Source organism: Sebastes fasciatus, chromosome 2, assembly GCF_043250625.1.
Source record: "Sebastes fasciatus isolate fSebFas1 chromosome 2, fSebFas1.pri, whole genome shotgun sequence".
NCBI classification, from domain to species: Eukaryota; Metazoa; Chordata; class Actinopteri; order Perciformes; family Sebastidae; genus Sebastes; species Sebastes fasciatus.
In genome coordinates, this window is record NC_133796.1 from 11,450,408 (window position 1) to 11,478,253 (window position 27,846).

The 27,846-nt window shown below is 41.6% G+C and overlaps 1 protein-coding gene and 1 long non-coding RNA gene across 2 annotated transcripts in view; one reads left to right on the top strand and one right to left on the bottom strand.

Moving 5' to 3' along the window:
* Positions 1-1,397: 1,397 nt before the first annotated feature.
* Positions 1,398-4,324, bottom strand: LOC141751975 (uncharacterized). The gene is made up of 3 exons (XR_012590156.1): positions 4,188-4,324; positions 2,468-2,706; positions 1,398-2,073 (listed from the first exon to the last, which is right to left on the bottom strand). It is a non-coding gene; the product is annotated as an uncharacterized LOC141751975 (long non-coding RNA).
* An 84-nt stretch (positions 4,325-4,408) lies between these two features.
* The window catches only part of thsd4 (thrombospondin type 1 domain containing 4), a 49,306-nt gene continuing 25,868 nt past the window's right edge, over positions 4,409-27,846 (top strand). Inside the window, exons 1-7 of the mRNA XM_074609670.1 lie at positions 4,409-4,694; positions 5,389-5,443; positions 5,663-5,732; positions 6,973-7,295; positions 8,337-8,772; positions 9,864-9,966; positions 11,991-12,127. Coding sequence (XP_074465771.1) covers positions 5,415-5,443; positions 5,663-5,732; positions 6,973-7,295; positions 8,337-8,772; positions 9,864-9,966; positions 11,991-12,127 — 1,098 coding nt within the window. The 5' untranslated portion in view covers positions 4,409-4,694; positions 5,389-5,414. The remainder of the gene's footprint in view (positions 4,695-5,388; positions 5,444-5,662; positions 5,733-6,972; positions 7,296-8,336; positions 8,773-9,863; positions 9,967-11,990; positions 12,128-27,846) is intronic.

Sequence of the window (27,846 nt, forward strand, 5' to 3'; positions counted from 1 at the left end):
CAAGAACATCAGGTTGTATGTTACGTGAGTTTGTCTCTTCTCACTGCTGGGTTGTTGTTTTCTGGTTTTTAGTGGTGAACAATAGCTCTCAAAGATTTTTTTCTTGTTCTATCTCTCTGTGAATGTTCACATCAATCATCCAGGTGGTACACTGTCTTGAGAAAGTTGAATCCAAACTAGACTTTTAGACGATCACGGGAAAGGCTTCTTTTGATCTTTGTCCAGACATTTACAGTAAACGCATACTTTTTAATTTTTTGCTTCTGCTATATAGCATGATACAGAATATCTTCCAATTGAAGACCATGACTAATACCTAAACATGTTGTATAGGAAGTATAACTGCATAATGTGTTGCTTTTTGGGGGCACCTGTCCCGTAAATATCTCATACGAACATGAAAAATAAATGCCAAGTTTTCTTCTTTGCGAGAGACCATTCGGTGCAAATGTCTGCTATCAAAGAGCTAAAGCCAGTTTATTTTGAGCAACTCTGATGAACAACATTGATTTATGCAGACACATTTTGTCATTTCATGGGACCATGGCTGTCAACATTGTGAGAGGAGTCTGGTCCCAAAGGACTGACAGAAATCCATGACAAGTGACAGCATGCAGAGGCAGAGAGCAGCGAGAACAATGCCTCATCGTTTAGAAGGACAGACAGTGCAGCAATCCCTGAGGCCCAACACAGTTAAGAAGGCTCAACACATGAACATGAAGTCTATATGTCTTGGTGAGTAAGAACCCACTTTTGCTGGCGTATACAGTATACATACTACAAACGACCATACTAAAATGGCTTGATTTTAGAAAGTAGTGTGGATTGAGACTTCAAGGTAGGGTCGGTAATGCTGAGAAACTAGCAAGAGTACACTAGATTAAAAAATGATCCAAATGAAAAACTGAGCCCAGTGTTGCCAACTCTTTTCTGATGAGTAACTCCAAAAGTCGATAAATCAGTCCGTCCACTCAGGCCTCCCTCCAAAGCCACTCCCCCGAAACTCATTCAATCATTACATTTGGGCCAAATGAAATGGTTGGATGGGTTTATTAAAGTCCTGCTACAGTCGCAGATACCGAGTTTCTTTCTATTTTTTGTCAGAGCATTTGATTTATTGACTGCTGTCGGGATGTAATGAGAATTTCAACTAATATAACAAAAATGTATTTGAACAACACTACCAACCTTACCGTTAATGCAAGATATAACAAAAATGGAGGAGCTACTTATATTATATTATTATATATTACTTATGCTGCCGTAACTAAACAAGCAACCTCTTGATTACAAGACTCCACTCACCTCATAATTTGGCAGGAATGCAGGAATTTAAACTATTTAAATGTAGAATTCCTTATTTTAAAAGGCAAATTACATAAGTACAAAATTCTACAGAAGCTAAATTGCTGACGGTATATGTCTTAATCTTTCAAGGTGGGTTTTCAGTTGATCTGAATTCATTAAAACGACTTTTATACATGTTGTTAACTGAACTATTGGGTCACAGATGAAAGTGACGTGATAAATCAAAGCAGCGTTTTTTTCTGTCCCAACAGCATCATTGTAGGCCTCGGCTCTGCCAATGTACTGTGGAGATCGGCCAAGAAGGGCTCAGGTATTGAAAAGTAATACATATAAGTAATTCGATGTTTGTTTTGGACCAATTTTTTCTGTCTACCTAGTTAGTTATGACCTACATGTCCCAGAATACTTTTTGATAACCCCCCAGAGAACATGCCTGAACTTGTTTCATTCAGCTGTAAGTTTGTACCTGTTTGTAATGTTGTAATGTTGTAATCATTTTGTACACGTAGAGGATGTTAGAGTCTGAGCAAAGAGAGTGAGTGGAGCGCCAGCAGCATTATTGCCCTAATATGGCCTCACCAGGAGACTAGGGGTCATGCAATATTATCTCCACAATTTGTGTTCGGGTGAATGATGAGCAATAAACCGAAGCGCTGGTTTGGAGGCTGCAGTGTTGATGTGCTGGACCCTTTGATAGACTTTTGTCTAGTCTGGAGACATGGCTGCCAATTCGTTCCACCTCACAGGACCAACTATTAGTTTCACCTGCAATGAACCGAGTGCATTGTTTAGTGTTAGCCATACACTGCAAAAAATAACCTCCTGAAACTGTCATTTGTTTGGAGGTTTAAAATCACATTTTTACTTAAAGAAACATAAAATCTGATAACATAAATGCAATCTATTTTGCTTATTTCTAAATGATCCAATAGTTCTTTCTTTTCTTTTTTTAATATTGTGAATCAGACTACATTATTTTAGTTACCAAGGCAGTAATTTGACTGGTTTGTTATAGTTATTATCATTATTTATTAACCAATAGTTATATTAACCAATCATTTATTTGTGCAAATACTGAAGTAATGTACAATATATTGTTAAATGTGGATGGATATTTTTTTTCAGTGTATCTTTTGTCCAGTGGCAAGTCAATGCATACTTTTGTCCAGTGTCAGACAACAGTGACTCCCCTCTCCATCTCGTCTCATCTGGTGAGGCCTTTGATGGGTCATCCGGAACGGTACAGTTCATTAACGATGCTTTAATTGGAGGCTTGTTTGCCTCTGAAGGGTTTGGAAACATTGGGGTTAAAGGCAAATTCCTGAGCAGCCCCAACATCTACGCACCAGTGAGGACGGTCAGTGGGGGCAACAACAGGGCCAGCTCCCCTGCAGGTACCTACACCGAGACATATAAATATGAGGCAGTAAGTAGCACATGGATGAGTGGATGGATTTGTAGGTACAGACTGCACTGATGGATATAGTCAGATTATGTTTGGCTACATAATGAAGCCATTGCCAAGCCACCACAAATAGCTCTGCTTTGTCCTGTCAAATTAAACAAACAGGCTAAAGAGAGCAGTACACTAAGCCTTTCAGTTTATGAATATCGGAAAGTGAATGTCAGTGATTGTTCCCTGGAGAAAAATGACACCACACTCCCCTTCTCTAGGCTGTAGATACATAAGTGTGCAACACTTTGGGACCACCATCATAAATCAGGAGGCTTTTGTACAAACCATGTCCCATATTTCATTAAAGTCTTTTAGTTTATCCAATTTAGTTTATTTGTTTTCAGACAAAAAGTCATGGCTGCATCCGGGTGACATGCTTCCCCTTTATTAATTAATTGTCTTGATGGTGCCCAGTAGTAGATTGTAAACCACTATATGGACCACTATACACGTCCCGCTATCTCTTTAGTAGTTTTTTTTTTTTTTAGCTTTGAGAAAACAATACAGCTGTTTTTAGCAGAATGCAAAGAAAAGTTTGATGTCAGTCCAACTCTGTTTTCTTCAGTGCACTCTGGTCCCATTTTGGACAATTGACTATGGCCAACCTGTCATCAACTAGACAAATTACTTTTTCTTCTGCATACATGTAGTATCTGCATGGCAAGATATCAAAGGGGAAAGTGTGAATATATGTATTTTTTTTTATTTGGATAAACCAACCCTCTAATCCTGCTGTCTTTCAATTTATTATAATAAAGTTTATTTGTTGCACAAATGTGTTGCAAAAATTCTAGGGATGCACCGATACCGATTCGATGGATCGGATATCGGGCCGATACTGATTCAAATAGCTGGATTGGATATCGATGACAATGGGTCCGGTCTATTCAGTTCAATTATATGTTCATATACTATAGACATTATATACTGTAATTTTAATTCCTGTTTAAGTTTTGACCAAATAAAAAAAAAATACACACCTGAATTGTAATACCTGATAATTTTGAGGATTTTTTTTACCAAGTTGCTGGTGAACGATTTATTATTTTAATAATAAATAACAATAAAATAAATTTATGACTATGTATTTATTGATCATAAATAAATTGGTCATTGGTTATTGAGTTGTACATTTATTGCTGTTATTCCACTTGTTGTAAACAATGTTAACAATGTTGTAGAGCTTGGTAAATCAGAAGTAACTAGTCAATGCTAAACATAAGAGCAATACGTTTACTGGCCTATTTTCTGTCTTGTGTTAAACCATTACAGAGCATCCAAACTGGCAAACATGGCCACACTGAGTGCAGTTGACTGATTTGAGGATTTCTAGGTTTTTGAAATTGCTAAAAAGTCACTTTTGTGTCCACCAACAGAGTTGCCAGGTGCTGTACAGCTTGAGTTGTTAAATGAGCTCATTTACCTGCCTGAGGCTCCAATATGGACATCTCAGTGTTAGAGAGATGAGTGTCAGAAGAGGATGTGAGCGTTTGGAAAAGAAATAACTCTCACTCTGTCGCTCCTCTCACGGAGTAGGAAAAGGAGGAGACACACACCTACATATTTACATGGCACACACACAAAGAGAGAGTGGTTGTCGCGGCAGAGGGCGCAGCAGAGGTTGTTTTCTGTCTGCAGTGTCGGTTTCCAGCTTTCTGTCATTCCGTGTCTTTGTGCGTAAAAAGCAGAACCGCAGGAATCACCATGCTGACCGAGGTCCGGACTTTCTACTGCGCCTGGATCTGATTCACAACTCTGGATGCGGATTTACTCACTTAAAGGACTTTGCACAAAGTCTCTGGAGGGACTTCCACCTGGATTAATGTTTCGACCATGAGGATACCTGCGCTTGGAAATGAAACTGTGAACGCTGCAGTGTAGGATCAACTAGTTAGAAAGTAGCATACACTTCACCATCAGTAACCTACAGGTATGTTGACATGTGGGCTGTTAATGTTGATTTATTAATTAATTAATTCATCATTAGATCCTTATGGAGATTTTTTTTTATTCCCAATCATTGCATACTTTATTCTGTATTGTTTTCTTCTGGTTTGGATGCTATAAAGTGTGCAGGACTTCTTTTCGACCACCCTGTCACGGTTCATTGGACTTAATTTAGACAAGGTGCAAAGCTGGGCTGAGTTATATGGTCTGGGGGTGAGAGGTGAAAGTCCTTCCCTAACTGGACCTCAGACCTGCTGTCTAATGGGCTATAGCAGTCTTTCAGCAGGGGGGCTCCCTCATTAGGAGTGAGAGGTCAGAGAGGTCAACTCACATGGTCAAGTGGGTAGAAGTCGTTTATTTTTTTCCACTGAGTCAGTGTCTTGAGGGACTGTCAGGCAGAGGGCAGATGAGAAAGTGACAGGATGTTAACGTTCGTAGGACTTTACAGCTATCAGTAAAGTCACAACCTTTTGCATTTTGATACTATTCATATTTTTTTAGTTCTGGGAATTAATGTCAGACCAAAAAGATGATATTCTGTAGATGGATAGTGATGAGTTCCTTGATGTTTTGACCCTCCACTGCCTGCACCGCGGCCACACAGACAGCATTTGTGTTTTAAATGTCAGTGCCACCCAGGTGCTTTGTTAATGTAAACTTCTCTATTTTCACTCAAGTGTCCAACTCTAAGAAGCCAGGAGCTATGCAGGCAGCCTGCGTCTGGATTGTCAGGTAATGTCAGAGTGATTGTTGAAATTATTGATTACTTCATTCTTTAAAAGTTGTTGTATTATTTTGTATGTAAATGCAGATTAATATCTGTTTCTATTTTCTATGAAAATGTCAAATTCTCTTATCCTTTAATCTCTCAACAATATTTTTTTTAGCATCACAATGCTACGTATATTCTTGTTTCTATCACCAGTAATCTTTTCTGTCTGTTTCCCGTAGAGCTTCCGTCCTCTGCCTGTTGCTTTGGTCAGACCTCCTGGACTGCCAATATACTACAGACCACAGGAAGGTGAGCGGCAGATGCGAAGCAAGTGTTCTAGCATGTGTGATCTATTTGACACCCTGGTGCACGCGATGGCAGACCTCCCTCGAATATTTCCAGGAATTTTTCATTTTATTGTTTGATCTGTCAGTCTAATCGCATGGGTTGGCACAGGGTAGCGGAACAATCTTCCAGTGGAAGATGGCATGCATGATCGTGTCTTGTTGGCATTGCCAAATGCCGCCCTAAGTGACTTTCATTCTTGCTTCTTCTGTCCCAGTAAGTGTAAACAGTGAGAGTATTCCCAGGGGGGAAACTGACCTGGGTGCTAATCTGTTAACTTGTAACAAGAGCATGAGTGAAAAGTTCTGTTGATTGCAGTGAAACGGAGAGGGCTTATGTCAGCTGTCAGCAAACCACCTCTTGACCTCTGGAGCCACATGGAAGAAACTAGTGGATGCACCTCTTGGATGAAGCTGACTGACAGATCAACTATCCAGTCAGCTTAGAGGGGGTCGGGGTTAGTCGGCTCCATGAGTTTCCACCGGGAGTCCAGCTGTGTGACCTATGGCTGACCTGGGAGATGACAGTGGGGTTGAGTTACAAAGGCTGAAGCAGGGTAAAAGAGGTGGGGGTGGTGTCTGAGGTCTCTCTGAATAGCTGCACAGGCTGATTGACAGGAGAAGAACTTCCTGCCAACTCTCCCCAGTGCTTCTGTATTCTCTTTCCATTCGCTAAAAGTCAAAGGCAGCTGAGCTTTTACTACGGCCATGTGTTTGCCCAGAGAGGTTGCTGTGAATGGAGACAAAGTGCTCCTTAAAGAGCAGGATTTCCACGCGGCTCCACGGATAAAGCCGACTTGGCACAGGGCTCCTCCTGGCAGGTTCCTCAAACAGAGAGTGCAGTGATCACTGCTAATATGTCCCTGGCAAAGTTGCACAGAGGGATAGAGTCAACAGTGAGAACTGCAGGTAGCCAATAAGGGAAAGGCCACTAACAGACACCCACTAATCAGCCAAATCAGGGCTTTATAGCCGTGAACAGTGGTCTGTTTCATGGACAGAGGTGGGAGGCGGAGGGGCAGGATAGTCATGTTGATGAGATGAGGTCACTGACTTGAGCTTTTATACGAGGCCGTGATCTGTGGAGATTAAAGTGTCGTTGATGGAGGCTTTCCATCAATCCTTGGCATTCACTTTGTGTGGTACTATCCCGCTTTTTTGCACTCTGTGGTGTTGCTAATCTTGGTTGTTTTATCTCCATACAGGTTACTCAGAGGGCAGAGCCTCAACAAGAGTTCAGGGCAGAGCATGGAGAGATTCAGGGCTCCTGGGGCGCCTGGGGGCCGTGGTCATCCTGCTCCCGGACCTGTGGGAGAGGGGTACAAGAGCAGAGCAGGCCCTGCCTGCCTGTTTACACTCCATCCCAATACCCCTCCAGAAGAGTCGGTGTTCCCCCACAGCAACCAGGCCATGTCATTTCAGCCCTGCGGCCAACAGTTCCTCTGCACCGCAATGCAGGCAGGTCCTCCAACAGCAGCAGTCGTGGAGATCTGAGGGCGGAGAAGGAGACGCGTCCTGGTGGACGGAGGTACTGTATCATTCTGCACAGGGTGATGAGATTGATTATGAGCTCCAAAACAAACTGAGGTGTTGAAATCGCTGTGCTTACAACTGGAATTGTCCAAGACTGTGTTTTTTATTTCTTTAGAGGAAATGTTTAGATACAGATGAGTGACAAAAGGAAACACCAGATAAAATGAATGAAAAAACATAATAAATACAGATGCTTTCATAGTGGACATGAAGGGTCAATGCATGGTTGGATGAGTATTAAAATTATGTTTACATGTGGGAAAATCTTTAGGAAGAATGGTGTTCATCCTTCCAGTTGAGTTCCAGGCTTATCTATTATATATTTTATTGTAATTCGTAATAATTTATTCAACCTGAGTGTTTAAGCACTGAAGAAGTACTGTGAAAAAAACTGTTAAGGTCAATTGGCAGTAATTTGACTATCATGATGGTCAATGAAGAACTTTTTTTCAGTGTCTCTTGTCTTTGTCAATATCTGCAAGACCTTAAAGAGCCTGTACGGCTGTGCTGCATGCTGAGCAGCCTGGTCTAAAAGTGACTCTTTGGAGCCATCATTGTGGGCCATTTGATTGCCCTTCGGTGGAAAGCTAGTCTTTTATGGATGTAGTCAAAGGCTCGGCTTGTGTTGGCAGCTTTGTGACCTCCTTCCTGTTGTGCTTGCCTTTAAACAAATAGCACTGACAGCTGAGTAATGGGGGGTCTGTTTGTGTTGGACTTTAAGGAGCCAAATAACGACAAAAGCTCCCAGAATTCTGCTACTGGGATCTGGACGCTTCTCAAAAGTCGTGGTTCGGATGAAGAACCTTGACAGTTAACTCAGCAAAAGAAGAAATTTAGCTAAAAGATCAAATAAAAGAAGGTGTGGATCCAAATATACCTCTGATGTACAATCTCTGGTTGGTTTTAGGAGATGATATTTTCTAGTTTTTCAATTCTGTGCTAGCTAGCAGGGACCTGTGTAGGTCTAGAGATGGTGATGACAAAAAGTACACAATCATCGGTTTAGTTGTTGATCTCCTCGTGTTTGTGTCTTCAGGAGGGTCACCCACATCATCCCGGGGCGGTATGGCTACGGGAGAGCTCCTTATGTTGCTCCATTGCAGACGGACACAGGCCAGGGCTCTGGGACGGCTCACCCCCACAGACAGAGACGCTCTCCTGCAGCTGATGCCCATCACCGCTCCACCACTAGAGGCCACGGTGGCCACAGGTCAAACAACCTGGACATTTCCAGCAACCTCCATCGCTACAGCAGACCCTACATGCAGCCAAGGGCACAGCAGCCCAAAAATAACCAAGTCTGGGCCCCCCTCTACCAGCCTGGTTCAGCCAACCAGGATCATGTCCAGCAGGAGCCACAGTCGAGCATCCAGACTTCTGGACCCCAGCAGCACCAAGAAAGACCCTACAACCCCCTGCCTAGTTCCTTCTGCACGGGGGAGCATGCTCACTACAGTATCTGCAACAGTAATGTATGCATATCTGCACCTTCTTATTAATTATTCTCAGCATGTTGACTAGGCATGGGCATTTAACAGATAACATCACTGATTTTTCTTCCTTTATATTTTTTGGTGATAAATCAGAGGATGGAAAAATACTATATCTATTCGCAAGGCATTGTGTGGTTCCAGGTGAAACGAGACTGACTGACCAGCGAAGTAAAAAAGGGATGGATTGAAAGTTAAAATTGTTCAAATGAGGGGGAAACCCTACGCAGTCTTTTGCCGGTAAACTGGCAATAAAAAGACCCTCTTTCTCAAGTCCCCAGCCTCAAGCACATACATACAAAACAAAAATGAAGGGCTGCTTGGCACATGTAAATTGTGGGAGACTGTACAGGTTGCTTATTTACACAATGTTTGCAAATGAGCAAACTATTTCCTAGCTTGCGAGCATTGACATGCCCACCGTGATGAGCAGGGAGGTGGTGGCCAAAGTGATTTTTTTTAGCTTCCAGTGGATCCTCACTATTATTCCTGTGCTGCATAGAACTCCATTTTTGTCCAAAAAGCTATACGAAACAAAACATTTGTTAGGATTTAAAGCTATTATTACTTACACTAAATATTTTCCATTGGTCTACTAATATTGGGAAAGCTATTGGCTTAGCAAACCTTATCAGTTAAACCCCGGCTGTAAAGTGTGTGGATGGGCTTTGCTTATCTGATCCGAGGTTATGGAATCCATCCTGTGCATCAAAATAAATTCAAACAGTGTCTGGTTCTGTATATTGTCCCTCGTGTGCGATGACACAGATATTCAAGCTAAGTAAAGCAGACCGGGGGTTTGTTTAGACAAAGGAGGTATGGGGAGATGTCAGGGAGGTTGAGTTAACACTGGCGAGCCTTCATAAATACTGGAATTTAACTACTTTTGGCAAGAAACACTGAGCCACAGCGCAGGGTTAAAACTGTTAAAACAGAAAAGGTCATCTGCAGCAGTCAATCAGTGGCTACAGAGCGTGACAATGAGAAATGGGAGCTTGCTGCAGTTACAAAAGGATTTACCTGTTGTGGAAAATTAATGTATATCTATCTGTGTGTGTCTGGTCCATCCTCAGGCCTGTCCTCCATCCAGCAGACACATCAGGGCTGTTCAGTGTTCTTCATACAACAACCAACCTTTCATGGGCAGACTGTACGAGTGGGAACCTTTCAATGAAGGTAGGTTATATATGTAGCTACAATATGTGCATATGTATATCTATATAATATTATTTTGACTTTTGGTTAGACTAAGTTGCATAATTACATGAAATTGCTGTGGTATTTTTTTTCTCTGTGGACCCAGAGAAGAGTAACGTTAGCTGTTGTGCTGGTGACAGCTAACACTAATGGGGATTGCTCATTAGCACTAAACACAAAGTACAGAGTAGGTTGATGGGAATATCGTTAGTTTGGCTGATATTTGATCATAAACTTAAGTAACATTACTGGACAGATTGAAATGTTGACCTGATGATGGTTATTGTCACCAAGGTTATTACAATTCATCCCGAGGGGGACATAAATGTGTGTGGTAATTTCATGGTGATCCAGTAGACACTTTACTCTATAGTAAAAGTCTGGGGATTACCAAAGTCAGTAGGCTTCACCTTGCAATAACCATGAATGTACAAAATCTCAGGGCATGGACTAAAGTGGTGGATTGGTTAAGTGACCAACATTGCCAGCCCTACAGCCACAACACTAGCATGGCTAAAACAACTTCAAACATGAGTTTAAAAGAGGGTCAAAAAAGACAAAACAAGTAAAACCATAGAAAATTTGCTTAAGATGTGACAGAAAATGTGTAACCACAGGGGTCCTGCTTATATGTCTGTGATAATCAGGATCCTAACCTAAACAGTGCTGTAGGCTACACAATCTTAAGGTCACACACATTTCACAATTAATCACATTTTCACTGACAGTTACATCTTGAGCTGCCTGACCTATGACCCATATGAACTAAGGTGTGTTGTGATGTCAGCACTGCAGTATGTTACCTGTCTGAAGGCTCACTGATACATGTTCACCCATGCAAACTCACTAACCTTACTCACCTGAAGTATCCAGGCAACAGTCAAAACACCCCCTGAAATGTAATTTCTCTGAGAGCACAAATGGAAATAGCAGGCCAGGGCTGCAGATTAATATCCTGTCAAACACGTGTATTTGGAGATTTCGTCTTTGTGCTGCAGACCTTGACTGACGGGTAATGCAGATGTAAAGATTAAATAACCTCAGGTATATGTATGAGGTTAAGTCTGGATTGTTTGACACTCATCTTGAACAGTGCTTAAACGTACTACTCTTGTACATCTGTTTAAGAAATACCTTGCTTTTGGGCTTATAGTATATCTGATTGATAAAGCATCTGAAAGAAATGTAAAGAACAAAGATCAGGATCCTTTGAGTTTGCTCACTGCTATTTCTGTGTCATCAAATGATACAGGGAATCTTTAGTTGAAATCATAGAGCTGGTTTCAAACAAATAGTTTGCATTTCAGGGATACAGTATGTTTTATTGTTTGTTTCATCTAAATTGTGTGCTAGCATTTGATGCTCTGCCCAGTGGGATATTATGAATTTGTTCTTTCAAGTAATTGATAACTTAGCAGACACGTTCTAAATCATTCTGAATTTGTAAACCCCACTTATCTGTGACTTTATGGCACTTAACACACATTATTTCTAAACTGTTACCATTCACTGCAGTCTTCCAGCAGTGGTCGAGGCACAAAGCAACCAAAAAGCCCCAGGGTTAGATAGCAGACCCGTGCATTGGTTGCATTAGTAACGTGGTGACATAATGTGGCCCTATATGGCATGATTTGACTTTTCACTGACTGCTAATCTTTTGGGAAATGAAGTATTTGAGGGCTTGTGCTTGAATATTCTACAGAAAAAGTCTTGACATATATTTATAATCCTCATCGTTTGAATGTGCATTCACTGTGCTCTACAAATCCATCTATTCCTTAAATTTCACATAGTTGCCAAGTATTGAATTAAATGTGATTTTGTTTTTATTGAGACACATGATATAAGTATTCTGTCTACACACTAGATGTAAAGAAGTAGATTGATTTGTGTTATGTGTTGTACATCATATGTTTATCATTGTCTTTTATCCACTTTTATCCCCAAAAATATGTCAGCAAAATTTGTTTGGATTTGTCACAATCTCCTTAATCTCCTTTCAGTTCCTGGGGATCAGCATTGTGAACTCAACTGCCGGGCCATCGGGTTCAGGTTCTACGTGCAACAGTCAGAGAGGGTGATCGATGGGACACCATGTGGGCAGAATGATACTTCTCTCTGCGTGGCGGGAAAGTGTTCGGTAGGCCATTTCATATTCCCTTTTTTTTTTTTTTTTTAGATTTAACCTTTTACTCACAAGCCAGCGTCTTTGTTTCCTTTATCCTATAACTGTCCCCATTTCTACCAGTTCCACGGTGTTTGCGAAGACGTATGCCAGAAAATAGTACATTCAGGTGCAGAAAATGCTGACATGAGCTTCATCAAGCTTTGTTTACCAACAGCGAGAGTGTGTGGCTGGTGTTGTTTTCACCTTGTGAATCTGTATCTGTGTCATCATGGCAAAATGTGGTCCTGGAGACACCTACTGTAGCGGGAACTACCACAGAGACGGTTTTGAGTACTTTGTTTATATGTCTGTCTGTGGACAGATATTTTTCAACGCAATAGTGTCACAACCGTACAAGATGCAGTCACAAAACTTAACTGATGTGTGGTTGAGATCAAAATGAAGGCTGAGTTTGAAGATAGGTGTGGTCCGAGCAATGGCGCCGGAAGTAGGAGGGTAGGAAGTGGGGAATGGGCCATAGGCCTGATTTGGCGTTGCGGATGGTGTGAACCCATCGCAAAAAGGTTTTATTAGTTGGCATTGTTGTTGCATCCTAACATCTTTTACGTTTTAATATCTGCCAACGAAAGTACAATTAATAAGAAGACATGAAGGATGTATAAAAATCCTGAAAGTTTGCTGTACTTGCAGCCAAAGTTATACACGTTGGACTTAACTTAAATGTCGAAATCAATAGGGGATCACTTATTTCACCTAAATTTGCATCATATTTGAGCAGGTGGTCCAAATATTTTGGTAAAAACTTTATTTGGATATTTCATGCTGCAATTTTGGAATATGGTTCATGTTTGACATCGAGTCATTTGTCTGTTAGATATGTCTCTATCAACTAAGTAAACCATGACCGTAACCTAACAATAACCCAACCTGAAGGTTTAATCCTAACCTAAACATGTTTTAAACTCAGTACACATTTAAGTGACACGTCATAGTCACTTGATTATAAGAACTGGACCCATCATCTCTAGTATGACCAAAATGTTTATTACACTTCAGGCAGTAGGTCTGGTGTAGTAATATCTGTGACCAGCAGAAGGCAGCATGGCACCAGAGTGAGAGGTCTGCATAATGTGATGTGAAGTAGAGGTCAGGAGGAGGTTTCTTTCCTCTTGGACCAAAGCAAGAGACCTGGGATCTCAATGTATCTGTACATCATGTATTTGTACTTCTGACCCCGTATTTAATACACACCATGAAAACATACCTGAGCACAGAGTTGGAGAGACATAAGTCGCTGTGTGGGCTGTCTTATGGCTGGCTATGTATGTGTGCTGGATTCACTTTAACGTTCTTTTGATCAGGGTTTAACTAGAAGAAATATGTTGGATAAAGAGCTCATATCCAGTTGGTTATGCTGACCTCGCTCTGTTAACCCCGTGTATTTCCCATGCGCTGTAATCCAGCGACAGTCTCAACATTAAGATTTAATCAAGATAGAAAGCCCTCTGATCTCTCGTTTTGGCCTTGATCTCATTTCCACTGTTAACACACACGACATGGTGATCCTTCACGTGGGAAGGATTGAATTATTATTAATAACTGAAACTAAATGTGATTTATGAGTCTAACACAAAAAGTATTGATCTGCAACTGTTGATCCTTTATTTTCCTGCTTCACAACGCTGGCTGATTATATGCGGATTCAAACTCATCAGGAGTTTTTCCAGGGACATTTTTTCTCATCATTCTTCCCACTGGGATTTTCTCAGCTGTTCCAATCATTTGAACTGGAGATCCTCACATCTTCAAGCTCAAAGCAAAAGATGTCATTGCAAGCATATTGATTAAAAAAGACCTTAAGCTACACAGCCAGTCATCAGCATCAGCAGCATGGAGCAGGAAGGAATCACAGGAGTTGGCCGCTCGAGCAGATTGTTTGAAGTGTCAGTCATCATTGGTGCCTGTTTGAATCAGCTGATGGTCATCTGATTTGGTGCACTCTGCTTGACCTAACATGATACTCCATAACTTGTCAAAATACTATAATAACTGATGCGTCGAAATTTAACAAAACTTTTAAATGTAATACGTTCTAAATTCAAAATATATTTCAGTAACATAAAAGGTGTAACATATTTTTAGCTGTACTAACACCATGGATCTTTGGATGGCATATTCTGTTGGTCTACCACTTTGGCTACAACAACTGTGTGTTTCAGGGAGAAATGTCTCGTCACCTATTGGATGGAATGCTGTAAAATTTACTTAAGATATTTAAGGTCCTTGGAGGATAAATTTAAAACTCTGGTGATCCCTTAACTTTTTCTCTGGCGTCCATGGTGTAGACATAATTATTTTGCTCCAAGAACTACCATACCTAAGTACAAATGTCACAGCCGCTAGTATGGCTGGAGACTATAGACTATTGTCTATACTACAGGCTTGTTAAATGATGACATATTAATGACATAATAATATTGACTACAGTTATAATATTTAATAATAATAAATAAAAAAAGTATAAAATATATATATTTAAAGGTTCTTTATACGATGTCCAACGCATTAATATAGTATCAAACAACTAGATATAGAGGAGTAATGTCTACCTGAGCAGAGAATGAAGTCACTCTCCCTCTGTGTGTGTTGTAATCCGAACTTTTATCTCCTTTGTTGACATTGCCGCGCCGGCCGCGCATGCTTTTAGTGCATGTTTGTGTATGTGAGCGTGCCCCACTGGTTAGCTCATGGCCGCTGCTCTGCACTGAGCTCATACGGCGATTATAGCTGATAACGCCATCCCGACTGACGGTGTCGTCGGAGAAATTTAGCGCCCACCCTCCAGTTCCCCCCCAGTTTAACACTGTTAGCTCTGTCAGCACTGTTGCCGTTGTTTCCATTGTTAGCACCGTTAGCTGTGAGCAGCTGGCTCAGCCGTCGCCATGTTGAGAGCTGTGCGGCGGCAATAGAAATGCTCCCAATCGAGCATTTAGCACCTTTAAATTACACCTTCTAATGTATATTTGCCAGTCAGACAGAGACTATTTTATATCAAGTTTAGCTATAATTTTAGACCAATTTTGAGGGACATTGTATCACACTCTGACATGTTATCACATCGTTCAGCTGTTGGCTGAAGTTAGATTGTCATTGGCTAACCTTTAGGTTGTAGTGTCTGTAGATGCTCCAGCAGACACGGTCCATGTGGAATAAGTGCACTGTTTTGATGTGGCCTTGCTGGCTTCCAGCTCTGCCCAGGAGCCAACCAGCTGCTGTGCTCAGTGGATGAGGATGGAATACAGCAAAAAGCAGTCCGGTGTATGTGTTAACTCTTTGATGGCCTCTAGCACTGGAATTGCAGGAATATCATATCATCAGTATTTTGAAAGGTGCGTTTGAATCGTGAGTGGGCACATTTGCTGAATTCTCTGGTGAAAGTCAAGTTGCACGAGTGAATTTTACAAGTGGGTCATTTTACATACCAGATTGTATTTTACATGTTTCACACATGGCTTCTGGTTCCAGTTGTTTCTCTGTGGAAAGCCCAGTTGTAGTGGAAACTAGACTGTTTAATGCTTTTCTGACCTGATGAACACAATGACAGACCAAGATGGATATTATATTTTGGTTCACATGGAAAAGCTGTTATAGAAAAAGCATGACGTTTGATTCATCTTTGTGTGGTTGTTATAGCAAAACCCCCTTTACAGTTCTGTTTTTTGTTTAAATGCCCACATTTCACTGTTCTCTTTGTCACATTTCCTACACAAACTGCACATGTTCTTTTGCCTCAAACTATTTGTGTTAGCTATTTTCCAGACCAGTAACAGTGACGAGATTAAAACTAAAAAGATGCAAAACTAAAGTGCAGTAAACTAAACGTGTCTATTTAAGTCCCAAATAACTCAACTAAAACGCTTCTATACCATAGATCGATCGATATCTCACACACAGCTACTGTACAAGCTGGTGCACCGACCCCAAGGCACTGAGAAGTGATACTACCAGATACTCGAATGCCTGTGATTCAGATCAGAGCCAAACCATACAATAATGTCTTTCTAATTATTGAAAGGGAGGGGATCCAGCGGGTCAGAACCTGTCCTTGCATAGCACAGAGATACCGCAGCACATATTTTTGGAAGCTCAAAACACATTGATGACATTGTCAAGAAACACACTTAAAATAGACATGATCTAGTATACCTGATAAGATCTTGAATGAATCTTAAATTAAGAATTCCAGTATGTTATTTCCATGGCCTAGGAAAGTTCAATCAATGTCTTTGAACATGAGCTACTCTCTCTCAAAGCCAGAAACCAGAGTCTCAAACCTGTGATGTCATCGGGTATAAAGTCTGGAGCTGCTCCATAGACAATAAATGGGAGGCTGATTTTGTGGACCCACAGAATGTTTGTTTTCTTTTTGTTTATACCCAAATGAGCTTTATTCTATTGTAGAGCTCTCAGTTGTGAAACAGAAACTGTACCCATATACTCAGATCATCTAGAACATCTCTTCCTGTTCATTGTCTCTGGAGCAGCTCCACACTTTATACCCTATATGACATCACAAGTTTGAGTTTCAGCACTCTACTTTTTGGATTTGGGAGGAGAGTTGTTCATTTACTAATATTTTAGTAAAGTCCAAGACCATAGGAATAACACGTATGAATTTTAAAAATGGGTGTAGTTCCCCTTTTAAGTTTTAAATTTCAACTGTCACATAGCATCCCCTTTTTATATATTTTAAATCCTCAATTTGTGGACTATTACATTGCAGAAGTAGAGATTATTGCCTTGGCTTGCAGTTTGTTTTTAACCAGACTTGTAGGCTATTTTTTGTCATGTAGACTGTCTACAGAAGGTAGACCTCTAGAGCTGTGTTTAATAAAAGCTGAGGAGCTACATGTGTGCATGTGTGTGTCAACAGGGGAGGGGAGTGATAAAACGTATGCAAACTGAGCACGTATTACATGAATATTTATTATATGAACATGGTGAGATAGTGTTCCTACACCTTTATACAGACGCACACACGTGTGCACACTTTCATATCGCATATGTGTGACTACTTTTTAATTAGTGACGTCTGTGAAATGACAGAGGTGAATGAATTGAGAGAAAAGGAACAATGTGATGAGCTATAGGTTGAAGCTACATTATATACTCACACAAAATAGCAGCTCCCTGTTTCCTGGGTGAGGTACAGTATTTTACTTTTTGGAGTGTCTGGAGGTAATTTTAGTTTTGGCTTTCATATCGGCCCCATTGCGGCTCTCTGCTGCAGTTTGTGGCAATGAACCCACTTTTAGATACTTAATCATGATGATGAAAAATTAATTCAAAACATTTGGACTGTACTCTTGTTTTAGAGGGAAATGTGGTTCAATTATGTTGTTATTTTAACTTTCCGTACAAACCAAACCACAGAGGTTGTGTGCTTGTTGTGTGGTGACGCACTGCTGCTGATTACAGAGGAAACGCTGTCTCCTACCACACAGCCCACAGTTTGTGTGGTCCCCGATGCTTCTCCCTGACACCTTTCATGCTGCATGAATAACAACCCAGCTCTGTCCATTTGACCTTTGGCTCCTGGTGCCACTGCAGGTGTCCATCTCAGATTTCTGAATCTGACACAGTTACACCCTCAAATTGGCCTGTTAGAGACAGACTCACGTCTATCTAACTAATGAGGCAAATGAAGGTCTTTTAAGGTTCGTACCCTGTAGTTTTGGACTGCTACAGCTTTTGTCTCATAGGACTGATGTGATTTCATCCTCCTCCTTTCATTCTCACTGCCTGGATTGTTGCCCAGCCTCAATTATCTGCTGTATTTACACCTCAATGCTTGTCCAGCAAACTGCAAAGTGAAGTGATTTTGAATCTGAACTTTAAATGTTATCATATACTGTATAATGTAATTTTCAAAATATGTTATTTATTTCCTGCATTATATCATCTGTTGCGTATAAACTAAGGAGGAAAGCGCTACGTAATTTTAGTGAAATTATAGGACTATGATTGAACATGATTTTTGTGTTATGTCGAGTATATTTCATATCCTTTGAACAGTTTCTTTAGGATCACCATTTGTCTTTTAAAAGTGGAAACGCTGAACATTTCTTATGAATCACATGTGTATACGAACACGTTGAAACAGCCAGCTCTGAGGCACTGAAACCCCCCTGAATGCGGTTACTCATTTCAGATGAACAGTGAAAGAAAGATCCCTTTATGGTGGGAATTCCATTCAGCTGCGACTTCTCTCTTTATACCAAGGAAGGGCATTTGAGAAGGGTGTGTGTATTTTTAAAGGCCGATCACTGACCACACACTCCTCTGCCGGCGGTGGTGGGCCCATCTGAGGGTAAAAATCTATGCAGCGTGCACCACTCTAGACCCAGTAGTGGGTTTACTTTGCACTAGCCTACTTCCTGCTGCTCTTCCCAGTTAGGTGGGAGACGATGATGAAAGAACTGGAAAAGCAGTTATGAAAGCTGAAGTAGAAATCTGGTTTGATACATGTGGATGGTAAATGTGCCAAATATAGCATTGCAGTAGTGAAACATTGCAGACAGATTTCTTGCATGGATTTTGACGTATCGTTCTTAATAAAGTTGACAGATAGAATGAGGCTATACGTCCGACCCAGCGCAGTGTCGAGGTCTCAGCCGCAGTCTTCCTCTCTGACTGGCATGTTTCCCAGCACCCAGAGCGCGGCTCAGGCCCAAACTCATCAAACAACATCCTGGGCCACTCCTTACGTCTCTCGTCTGACAGCTGCATCTGTTTTATGCATTCCCCGCTGTGGTGGACAGACAGACTTGTTAAAAGGGGGATGAGTGCTCTGATATACAGCCTGCCTGGTGAAGAGTAGTGGAGATACCTCAATCCCATCTCTGTCACGACAAGCCCCAGCTGCACGCTCACGGGGTGTTCCCCACCATTACCCACGGCAGATGGTTATGGATTCATGTCAGCAGAGCCTGTCATCAGCTATTGGACATATGCAGTAACAGTTATGATGGGTATTTGCTGAGGAAAGATGCTGTCTTTACAATTAGTATCAGTCTAGGATTTTTTACTCATACTGCATTACTTTCTAAATGTATGACTCGTTTTAACCATGCTAGCATTGTGGAACTAGCGACGACAGGTGTCTGTGTGTGTGTGTGTGTGGGGTAAATAGGACAATTAAGTGACACTCCCACACTGCCGCACAACCCTTTGCTGCCACGCCGGATTTGGGGTGAATGCAGCTAAATGTTGCGTTCACACTACGAGCAACAAAATGACCAGCGTGGCCAGCTAGATGGTTGGCGAGTCGCCGTTGAAGTGTTGATGTAATTATGTCGTTAAATAGCACTGGATACTTATTGAAACAAAAACATATGATTGATTGCCGCTTCACTGCATCACTGGATCTCTGAAAAAGTTGAGACCAGCGCAACTTTATTTGTAGCGCGTCACGCCCGTCACGCAGCGACAAGTGTCGGGCGTCAGCTTGTAGCTTCATTTCACAGGCTTCCATTAAAAATGGCTTGTAGAGTGTTGCGGTGTTGCTCGTATTGTGAACACAGCATTAGTGCAAGCAGTGTCTCAGGGTCAGCGATAGCGCAGAAACCATGTACCACAGTATCCTACTTAATCACACTGGTTAGAGTTGCTGTCAAGAGGGCTTGAGTATGAGAATTCCAGTCGGAGGACAGTGAAGACAAATGGTGTTTGAGGAGTTAAGATGGGAAGGAGATGACAGATTGATGTCTTAGTTAAGCCTAAACTTCCTGGATCTTGACGGGCCCTGCTGTCCCCCCTACCGGCTCTCACTGGCCCACGTCGGCCCTGTGCGACCTGTGCAACTCCGGTTGGCTTGAGTGCTCTGGGTTCGGGGGTCAGACACTTGTTCTGCACCGCCACACCTCTGTTGGGCTCTGATACAGCTCATAAAGTCTTTCTTCGGGAGACAGGGGAGTGTTTAACCTTGTGAGTGGGGCCTCCTTCAAGCTGTGAAAAAGCAAAGTGTCTGCATTTGATGGGATCTCCATTTGATGTGTTTCCAACACACTGCTAGTTCCTCTGTTTATATCCTGTCTTTTTGATTTGGTGTGTTCATTTCCTCCCCAGTCAAGCCTTAATTCACTCTTAGTCCTGTTTGCTAATACACAAAAAATGTGATCTAGTTTAAATGAATGTTTGTATGAGGGACAGTCATTACTTTCAGGCTTTTTGGTAGACAGGCTGGTTATATTTTCATGGTACCACATGGGACTAAAGGGGACTGCAGGAAGAGTACAAGACAGCCAGTGTTCAGCTCTGTGTTGAACTTCCATTTCCTGGTCGTATTCTGGCAGTTCAGTACAACAACAGCTGGGCCAGCGCATTCAAATATCGGTGTCAGCAGAAATAAAGAAAGTATTTGCACTATCAGATTCATACACTTTTCCTATCCTTGCTCTTAGTCTAAAGCCCTGTTTCCACCACAGGAACTTTCCCCTGGAACTATAGGAACCTTTTGAGGAACTAATTGTGTTTCGACCGCAGCGACTTGGGTCTAAATTAAGGCCTGGGAACATTTTACAGGGCCTTTGTACCCCCCAAAAAGGCCCTGGTCGGGGGTTTGAACTTTCTGAAAGTACTGGAACTTTCGAGGTGGGGGTTGCAGGAATGACCGTTGCTGATTGATAAAACGCTTACAGCCCCTCTGCTTCAACGGCTTCAACTCGTGTACTGCTTCATTCATAAACAAGGAAGTATTCTAGTATCAATTTAGGACCATTTTCACTAGATTATGCGCAAATGAAGGACGTTTATGCCCAAATGTGGCAAAAAATGGAAATAGTGCATACCTGACTGAGGTGTGGAAGATTTTTTTAAATACTCTATATTTGTTATTATTGGTATTTTGTCCTGCTGTATCCACCGAAATGCTATTCTGTGCTTTTCCATTCTCACAGTGTGGCACTCTTCAGCCCTGCCTTGCCATGATCATTATGCATCTCCCTCACAGTGTGCTGACTCATGATATCATGATGGATGTGTTCAATATGTGTGGTTCTGTGTGGAGACTGTGACTAAGCGGGTGGACAGATGATAGCTGATAAGATGGATGGATGATAGCGATTTGGGGACAGTTGATGTATTGGTGATCAACGTGGCTGACATACAACAGGTTGAACTTGGCAGTTGAGCGTGTTTCAAGGGCAGAGAGAAGCAGCGAGTCACAGTGTCCGGTCTCCGAGACAGATTTATGAGGGTATACTATACGGATACAAGGTTGTATTTTTAGAGCTCAGCGGTCACACAGGTCTCCCTCAGACAGGCGGCTGTTGACAGCCATTGGCTGCTATCTGGGTGGCTGTCAATTGAAGAGACAGTTTAGCACATTGTATGGCTCGTCAGTTTGTTTGGAATGTCAGAGATCTGCAGCGCTCGATGTGTGGTCAGTGCTCGCTGGGCGTCTGGGATTTAGGGTCATTTGAGAGTAAGATAAGAAACGTAGGTGTGAGTGTATGTCAGTGGATGTTGCACTTATGGTACATGTGTGTGTGAGAATATATATATATATATATATATATATATATATATATCTGTGTTTGTGTTAATTATTTAGAAATGCCTATTTCTATGTCAGCATGTGTTTGTGTGTTCACCTGTGAATATTTAACTTACTAAGAGTGTGTAACAGAGAGTTGGAGGTTCCCTGCTGCTCAGGGTCGAACCCCATTGTAAATTAGACTCTTATCTGTTGTGATGGCGTCTAACAGCTTTATTAACAAAAGGCCTCCAGCAGGTCTATAAAGACATTAAACACAGGAACAAATGAGTTAACGCCGAACTTATCTGGTCTATTTGTTCTCCGTCTTATTAGTCAGCCACAGTTTTGTGCTTCACAAAAGCTTCTTGTTGATGTCAAGATTATTGAGTGAGTAAGGAACAAGCCTTGGAGCCTTTACAGGCCACAGTCTGCTGTGATCAATTTTTACAAAATAGGGGAAAAAAAGTAGTTGTCACTGAATTTTCAAGCCTTTATCCCATTATTTTAAAAGCATATTTCAAGAGGAAAGACAATGACAAAGACAAAACCATATTTTTTTAATTATGTGCGTTTGGATTGTCAAAATTCCCCCTTTAAGGGGAGACACTACAGGTGAATAGAGTAAAAAAAAATTAACTAATAAATATTGCCATGAAACTTCCCCAGTTGATTACTTACATTAAGACAGTTATTTTTTTGTATTACAGTTTTTCTGAGACGTTATGTTTAAATATGCAAATGAGGCATTATCATATTAAATATGTGCTAATGTGCGTATATTTCCAAAACAGGAATCCGAACATTGGATAAATCCAGGTTTAAAATTCTTGTTTCATTTAGTTGACATATTTGAGTCAAAGCTTTTTACATAGGGAATTTGGATATCTTTTTTGTTTTTTATCACTCCATAATCAGAAAATACTGTCAACAGCCATAAAAAAAATCGATTTTTGCCATGTTTTTAGGAATCAAATATATAAATCAAGCAATGAATGATAAATGAACAAACATTTCTGTAAATACCTTCAGAATATGGGAATCAAACTGGAAAATTTGGCGTCTATATAATTGCTACTAAAGTGGAGATTTCTGGCTCAGAGTGTGAGAAAATCCTCATTTTGAGAAAACAGCCTTTTAAAGATAAAAATTCCATACATTAACATGATCAACAAACCACTGAAAGACAGAGTGAGACTTTGTCCAAGATGTATAGATGGTCAACAAGTTTGCCCTTGGCTGTGAAGAGCAATTCATTCATTTACTTCGCACACTTGTGTAGCTTTGTTTTGTAATTCATAAGACTACCTGGCAAGTGCAAAATTCCTCTCAGCTGCTCATAGATTTCTAGTTCTGCGCTGGAAAGTTAAAGTATCTCATATCTCTTCTGCAGACTGTGTCATCCACCGTCAGCTGTTTTTTTTGATAGAAGCAGCTTGCCTCAGCCACACCTTGCCCCTCCCAGCCCAAATCCCCTCTCAACCTGCTTTATTCATTAACCCGCCTCCCTCCACTGTGCATTTTTCAGTCAAATACATTGCTCAAAGGAAACAATCATGGGACCTACATGCCTGGCTTTGCTGACTAATATGTATCCCAGATGCACAAAAATCATGTGTTTTCTCCTCATACTTTCTGCTTTTTCTTAACTTTTATGGTAGTTGTACTTAAATGTTTAAAAGAGGTGGATAAAATGAATGAAGCTGTTGGATTATGAATGAAAAGCAAAAGAGATTTGCAAGAGATTGTGAATATGGCTGTTGGCATGTGAAAGTATGTTTGCGCTGCTGTGAACAACTCGGGGACCCTGCATCATCTTCTCTCATCCTTCAGTGTGAGCGGGTAAGAGGCATGATGTAAGCTAGATTAATGACAGAGGCATTACAGCTGCCAGGTAGATTGTTTCCCACTGAGGCCACACCTGCTAAAAATGTTTGCAGTCATGGTTATGCTAATGAGCTTTGGATTTAAACTGCAAACGCCAAGAAAGCTGGAAACGTGACAGAGAATAAGAACAGGAGCTGCACACAGCTATTGTATGAGCGTGTGTCTGTAATGTACAGTAACGTTGAGCCCACCTGCTGTAGAGCATGACTCTGACGTGTGTGGGTTGGAGACTGGAGGAGTCAGGCGCCTGGAGCCAAGGTTGCTTCAGGACTGACCCACTTGTTGTAGGAAACAAAGACCCCGGGGTGTACTGGAGAGTCAGTCTGGCCCCACCCGACCTCTGGGCGCTATGCCTCCATAATGAGATCTGTCCAGATCAGAGGCAGAGCAGGAGATGATGTTTGTTGGTTCATCGTGTCGGACGGGCTGCTGAAAAGAGCCGTTCCCCTCCTACACGTCTGCTGCTGTGCTGTTTTGACAGCTTACTGTGCGTACTGTGTGATGAAAACAAAGTTGATTGAGTGAGCCATTGACAATTTCAGAGTATTACTGTTTTGTTTTGAGAAAGACATGCTACTAGCAGGATGAGCTCAGCCAGATAGGATTTGTGTGTGTGTGTGTCTCAGTTGCAAGTGTGGAGATTTGTTTCTTGCTATGCTTGCTTGAACTCAATGCCTGTACTTGCTCTGTGAAACAGCTTCAGAGCATATTAGGAAAGGTGGCAGGGTGTATAGTGCCAACATGCATATTATTACCACGCAACTATTTGGCGTATGTTCAGCTGACGTGTTACACGTGTGAGTGCACACATAAATCTACAGTCCTAAGCTTCATAGTAGCTGTTAGTTTTAATGGGAATATACTGTTACTGTGAGCTGGTGTTTAAAACATCTCAAATTTGAATCCTCCTCCCTTATTTTAATTTGTAGAAAATATCACAATTTATATTGCAATTGCTATATTGGTTAGAAAATGTTTAATCAGATATTTTTGGTAAATTCTTCAGCCCTGTTGACATTTCATGTTGAAATGTGGAAATGAACATCATGCTGTATTAAAGAAGACTTGAGATTGAGACCATAAACTCATGTTTACAATGTTTACTGAGGTAATACATCTAGTGAGAAATAGGCTCATTTTCTAATAGACTTCTATACAATCAGACTTCTTTTTGCAACCAGAGGAGTCGCCTCCTGCTGGCTATTAGAAATAATGCAATTTCCACATTGGCTTCACTTCTCCGAACCAGAGGTTGCCCACAGTTACAACCCACTTGATATCAAATGTAGGCTATGTTAACAATTCCATACGTTATTTGCATCAGTTTGGCCAAAGTGTCTCTGGCTTGCTCTGATATGATTTGCTATGCAGGAGGGGGTAAAGATAAGCAGAGAAATGATTAGGCCAAATACCTTCCAAACCTGGAGAGATTTGATGTTGTGTGTAAATTTGAATGTGTTCTGGTAGAGTCCATCTGTCTGTCTCTCTCTACTCTCCTGTCCTTGCATCCACCATATGTCTCCTGGTGCTCGGCCATCTGAGACACATCCTTTCAGTGCATACAATAGACTTTGCAGCAGCCTGTTGTGGCCTCCATGTGCCACTTCAAAACAGGAAAGTTTTCAATTATCTCGTGCTTATCCCAGTAGTCTCTTTGTGTCAAAACAGGTCCAGCCACAATGCCCCAGATGGGCTCAGTCTGCCTATATAATTTTATGAAGAAAAAAACAACAACTATCTAAATGGAAGGATGAAGAGTGTACTCCTTACCTCAGTACTGTCTGTCCTGGTCAATTAGGGTTTAATGTCGTGGAAACAATGGTGGCGCAATAGGAAAACCATATGATGGGTCTGGTCTTTTTTGGCTGCAGCAGTTGTGCTTCCAGCGGTGCAACGTAGCTTGTAATTAAGTATTTGGTGGTGGTGGTGGTGGGGGGGTTCGAAGAGGGCAACGCGATCTTATTGTTTTTGAGTTGTCTTGAGAGTGAGCAGAAACAACAAAAATGTGGTTTTCATATGGGGTTATTTCCACATCAGGATGTTCATGATGAGACCTTGGAATTTATTATTTTTCCCCTTTTTCTGGTTTGCTTTTGCATAATATTAAGAACGAGCATGAAGTCCTACTTAAGTGTGTAATTCCTATTTGTTTGTATCTGTGCCCACCTGCCAATTACTTCCACACAATTTTAACCATAGTGGTTTTGCTTATACATTAATTTCAGACCTGCAAGAATTTCCTTCCTCTTTTATTTTTCTGTCACATTGAAAATATTCCCCAAAGCTTCCTCTCCGGGTTCCAATTTACTGTCAGCAGTAGCTGCCACACTCTCCACACTCTCCTCTCTCGGCCTCCTCTCCCTCACTCCCTCCCGCCTCTCTCTCCCCTCCTATTCATTTTCTACCTCTCACTTTCCCTCCTCCAAAAAAGCCCCCCTACCTCCCCCTGCTGCACCTCCCCCAGCTCAGTTTACAAGGAGAGCTCATAGAGATCAGCTCTGTAGTGAGAGGGCTTTTTTGGCATTCTCAGAGCTACAGAGGCAAAGGAAGAGGCTGACGGGAGCAGCCACTGGATTCGTATTGGAGCCTGAGTGACTGGTTGAAAACATTTCCGTGGCCACATGAGAGAATGCTGTCAGGACTGGCTCTCCTGCTGCTCGTCTGCCTCCACATGCGTGTGCAGGGGAAGCCGCGGTCACAGGTAGGACCCGCCTCACCTCTGTTGGGTCCTGGAGGAACCTGGGAGAGAGTGGGGATTCCCATTAATGCTAACACTCTGGCTTTTAAGAGTTGCATTGCACGATGCATTGCTCAGTGTAAATTTCTTTTGGATTATTTTGCAGTGATGTTTTGGAAATAGTTGATATGCCGCTGCATGCATGTCACCAAGAGAAATTCTGTGCAATTATTGGACTTGGTGATCAAAGTAGATCTGATTAAGACATTTAAAATCATGGATGTAGATGTAAGTAAGCCTGGTACTCATTTACAACCAGTATTTAGTGCTCATAAGCAGCACTGGACAGTGTCACTCCATAACTTGGCCTGTCATTTTGGCCCCATGATCCTGCGGTGCATCTACTGAGTGGAAGTATTTACAGTATGGCTGTTTTCACTGTGGCTCCGCTTGCTCCCTGAGCGGTTTATTTTTCCACAGCGCATTCACGGGCTACTTGTGGGATTAGATTTCCCTCCTAGTGGAAGACTCGGTGAGTCACGCCTGTCCTGGGACTATAAAGATGTACTTGGAACTCTATTAGGGATAGACTGCAAGCCTGAATTAGCCTGTCGCTGCCTGTGGCTCGGCTCTGCTGGTTTTAGCTCACCTGTGTTTGCTGATGATTAATGAGGCTGGTGGTGAGGTGCCTGAGGTCTTTAATGCAAACGTGTGAAGTGGCAAGGTCTTGATGAGGATGTCTGTGCCAGCTTTATATGACCCTAAACTACATAGCTATCAATTTGATATAAATGTTGGAATCTGTCAATGCTCAAAATGCGGGTTGAGTTACTCTTTTGATATTTTGTGTGAGCGCCTGCTTGAATGTAATGTGAGAAAAAAAGCAGATTGAATAAGAGTGGTTGCATGTTTGGAGAATGCAAGTTGACAGAAGTCATCATGAATATTTGATAGAATCCAAGTCCTACCCTGTGATGCCCAGTCTCACCGTCAATCCCAGCTATCTATATATACATCTTATTTTATTTGTATTTTCGATGAAGATGTTGGGGTTATCTTCCTTTAGAGATCCGTCAGGTATTTTTGTTTTGACATTTGCTTTACTTCCTCGTTATGTGAGGTCTCACGGACCCTACGCTGTATGTGTAAAAATGATAATGATATTTGCTAAATAAATTTTCCTTTAACCCGGCGATCCCGGCTGTAGCGGTCTCAGTCTTAAAGCTAATGTGAAGATACTGATATGAAACCTAAAGAATCCATTGCTACCAACCATGCCATGTTAGCTCAGGAAGGAGGCTAAATAACGCTCAAAAGGTAGGCTAAATTTTGGCGAGGGAAAACAGCCATTCTAAAAGGCTGCCCTTGACCTCTGACCTCAAGATATGTGAATGAAAATTCTATGGGTACCCACGAGTATCCCCTTTACAGACATGGACAATATTTCTGCCCGCTGGGGTCCCTAAACAGTCTTGGAATTGCATAAATTGAGTACGACTGGAAAGCTGAGACTCTTGTGGCTCCAATGAGCCATGTTGTGTGTATTCATGTGTGATGATGTTAGTCCCCGTAGTAGCCATTTCATTGTAGTGAGACCATTTTTTGAAACTTGACCTTACTGTATACAATGAC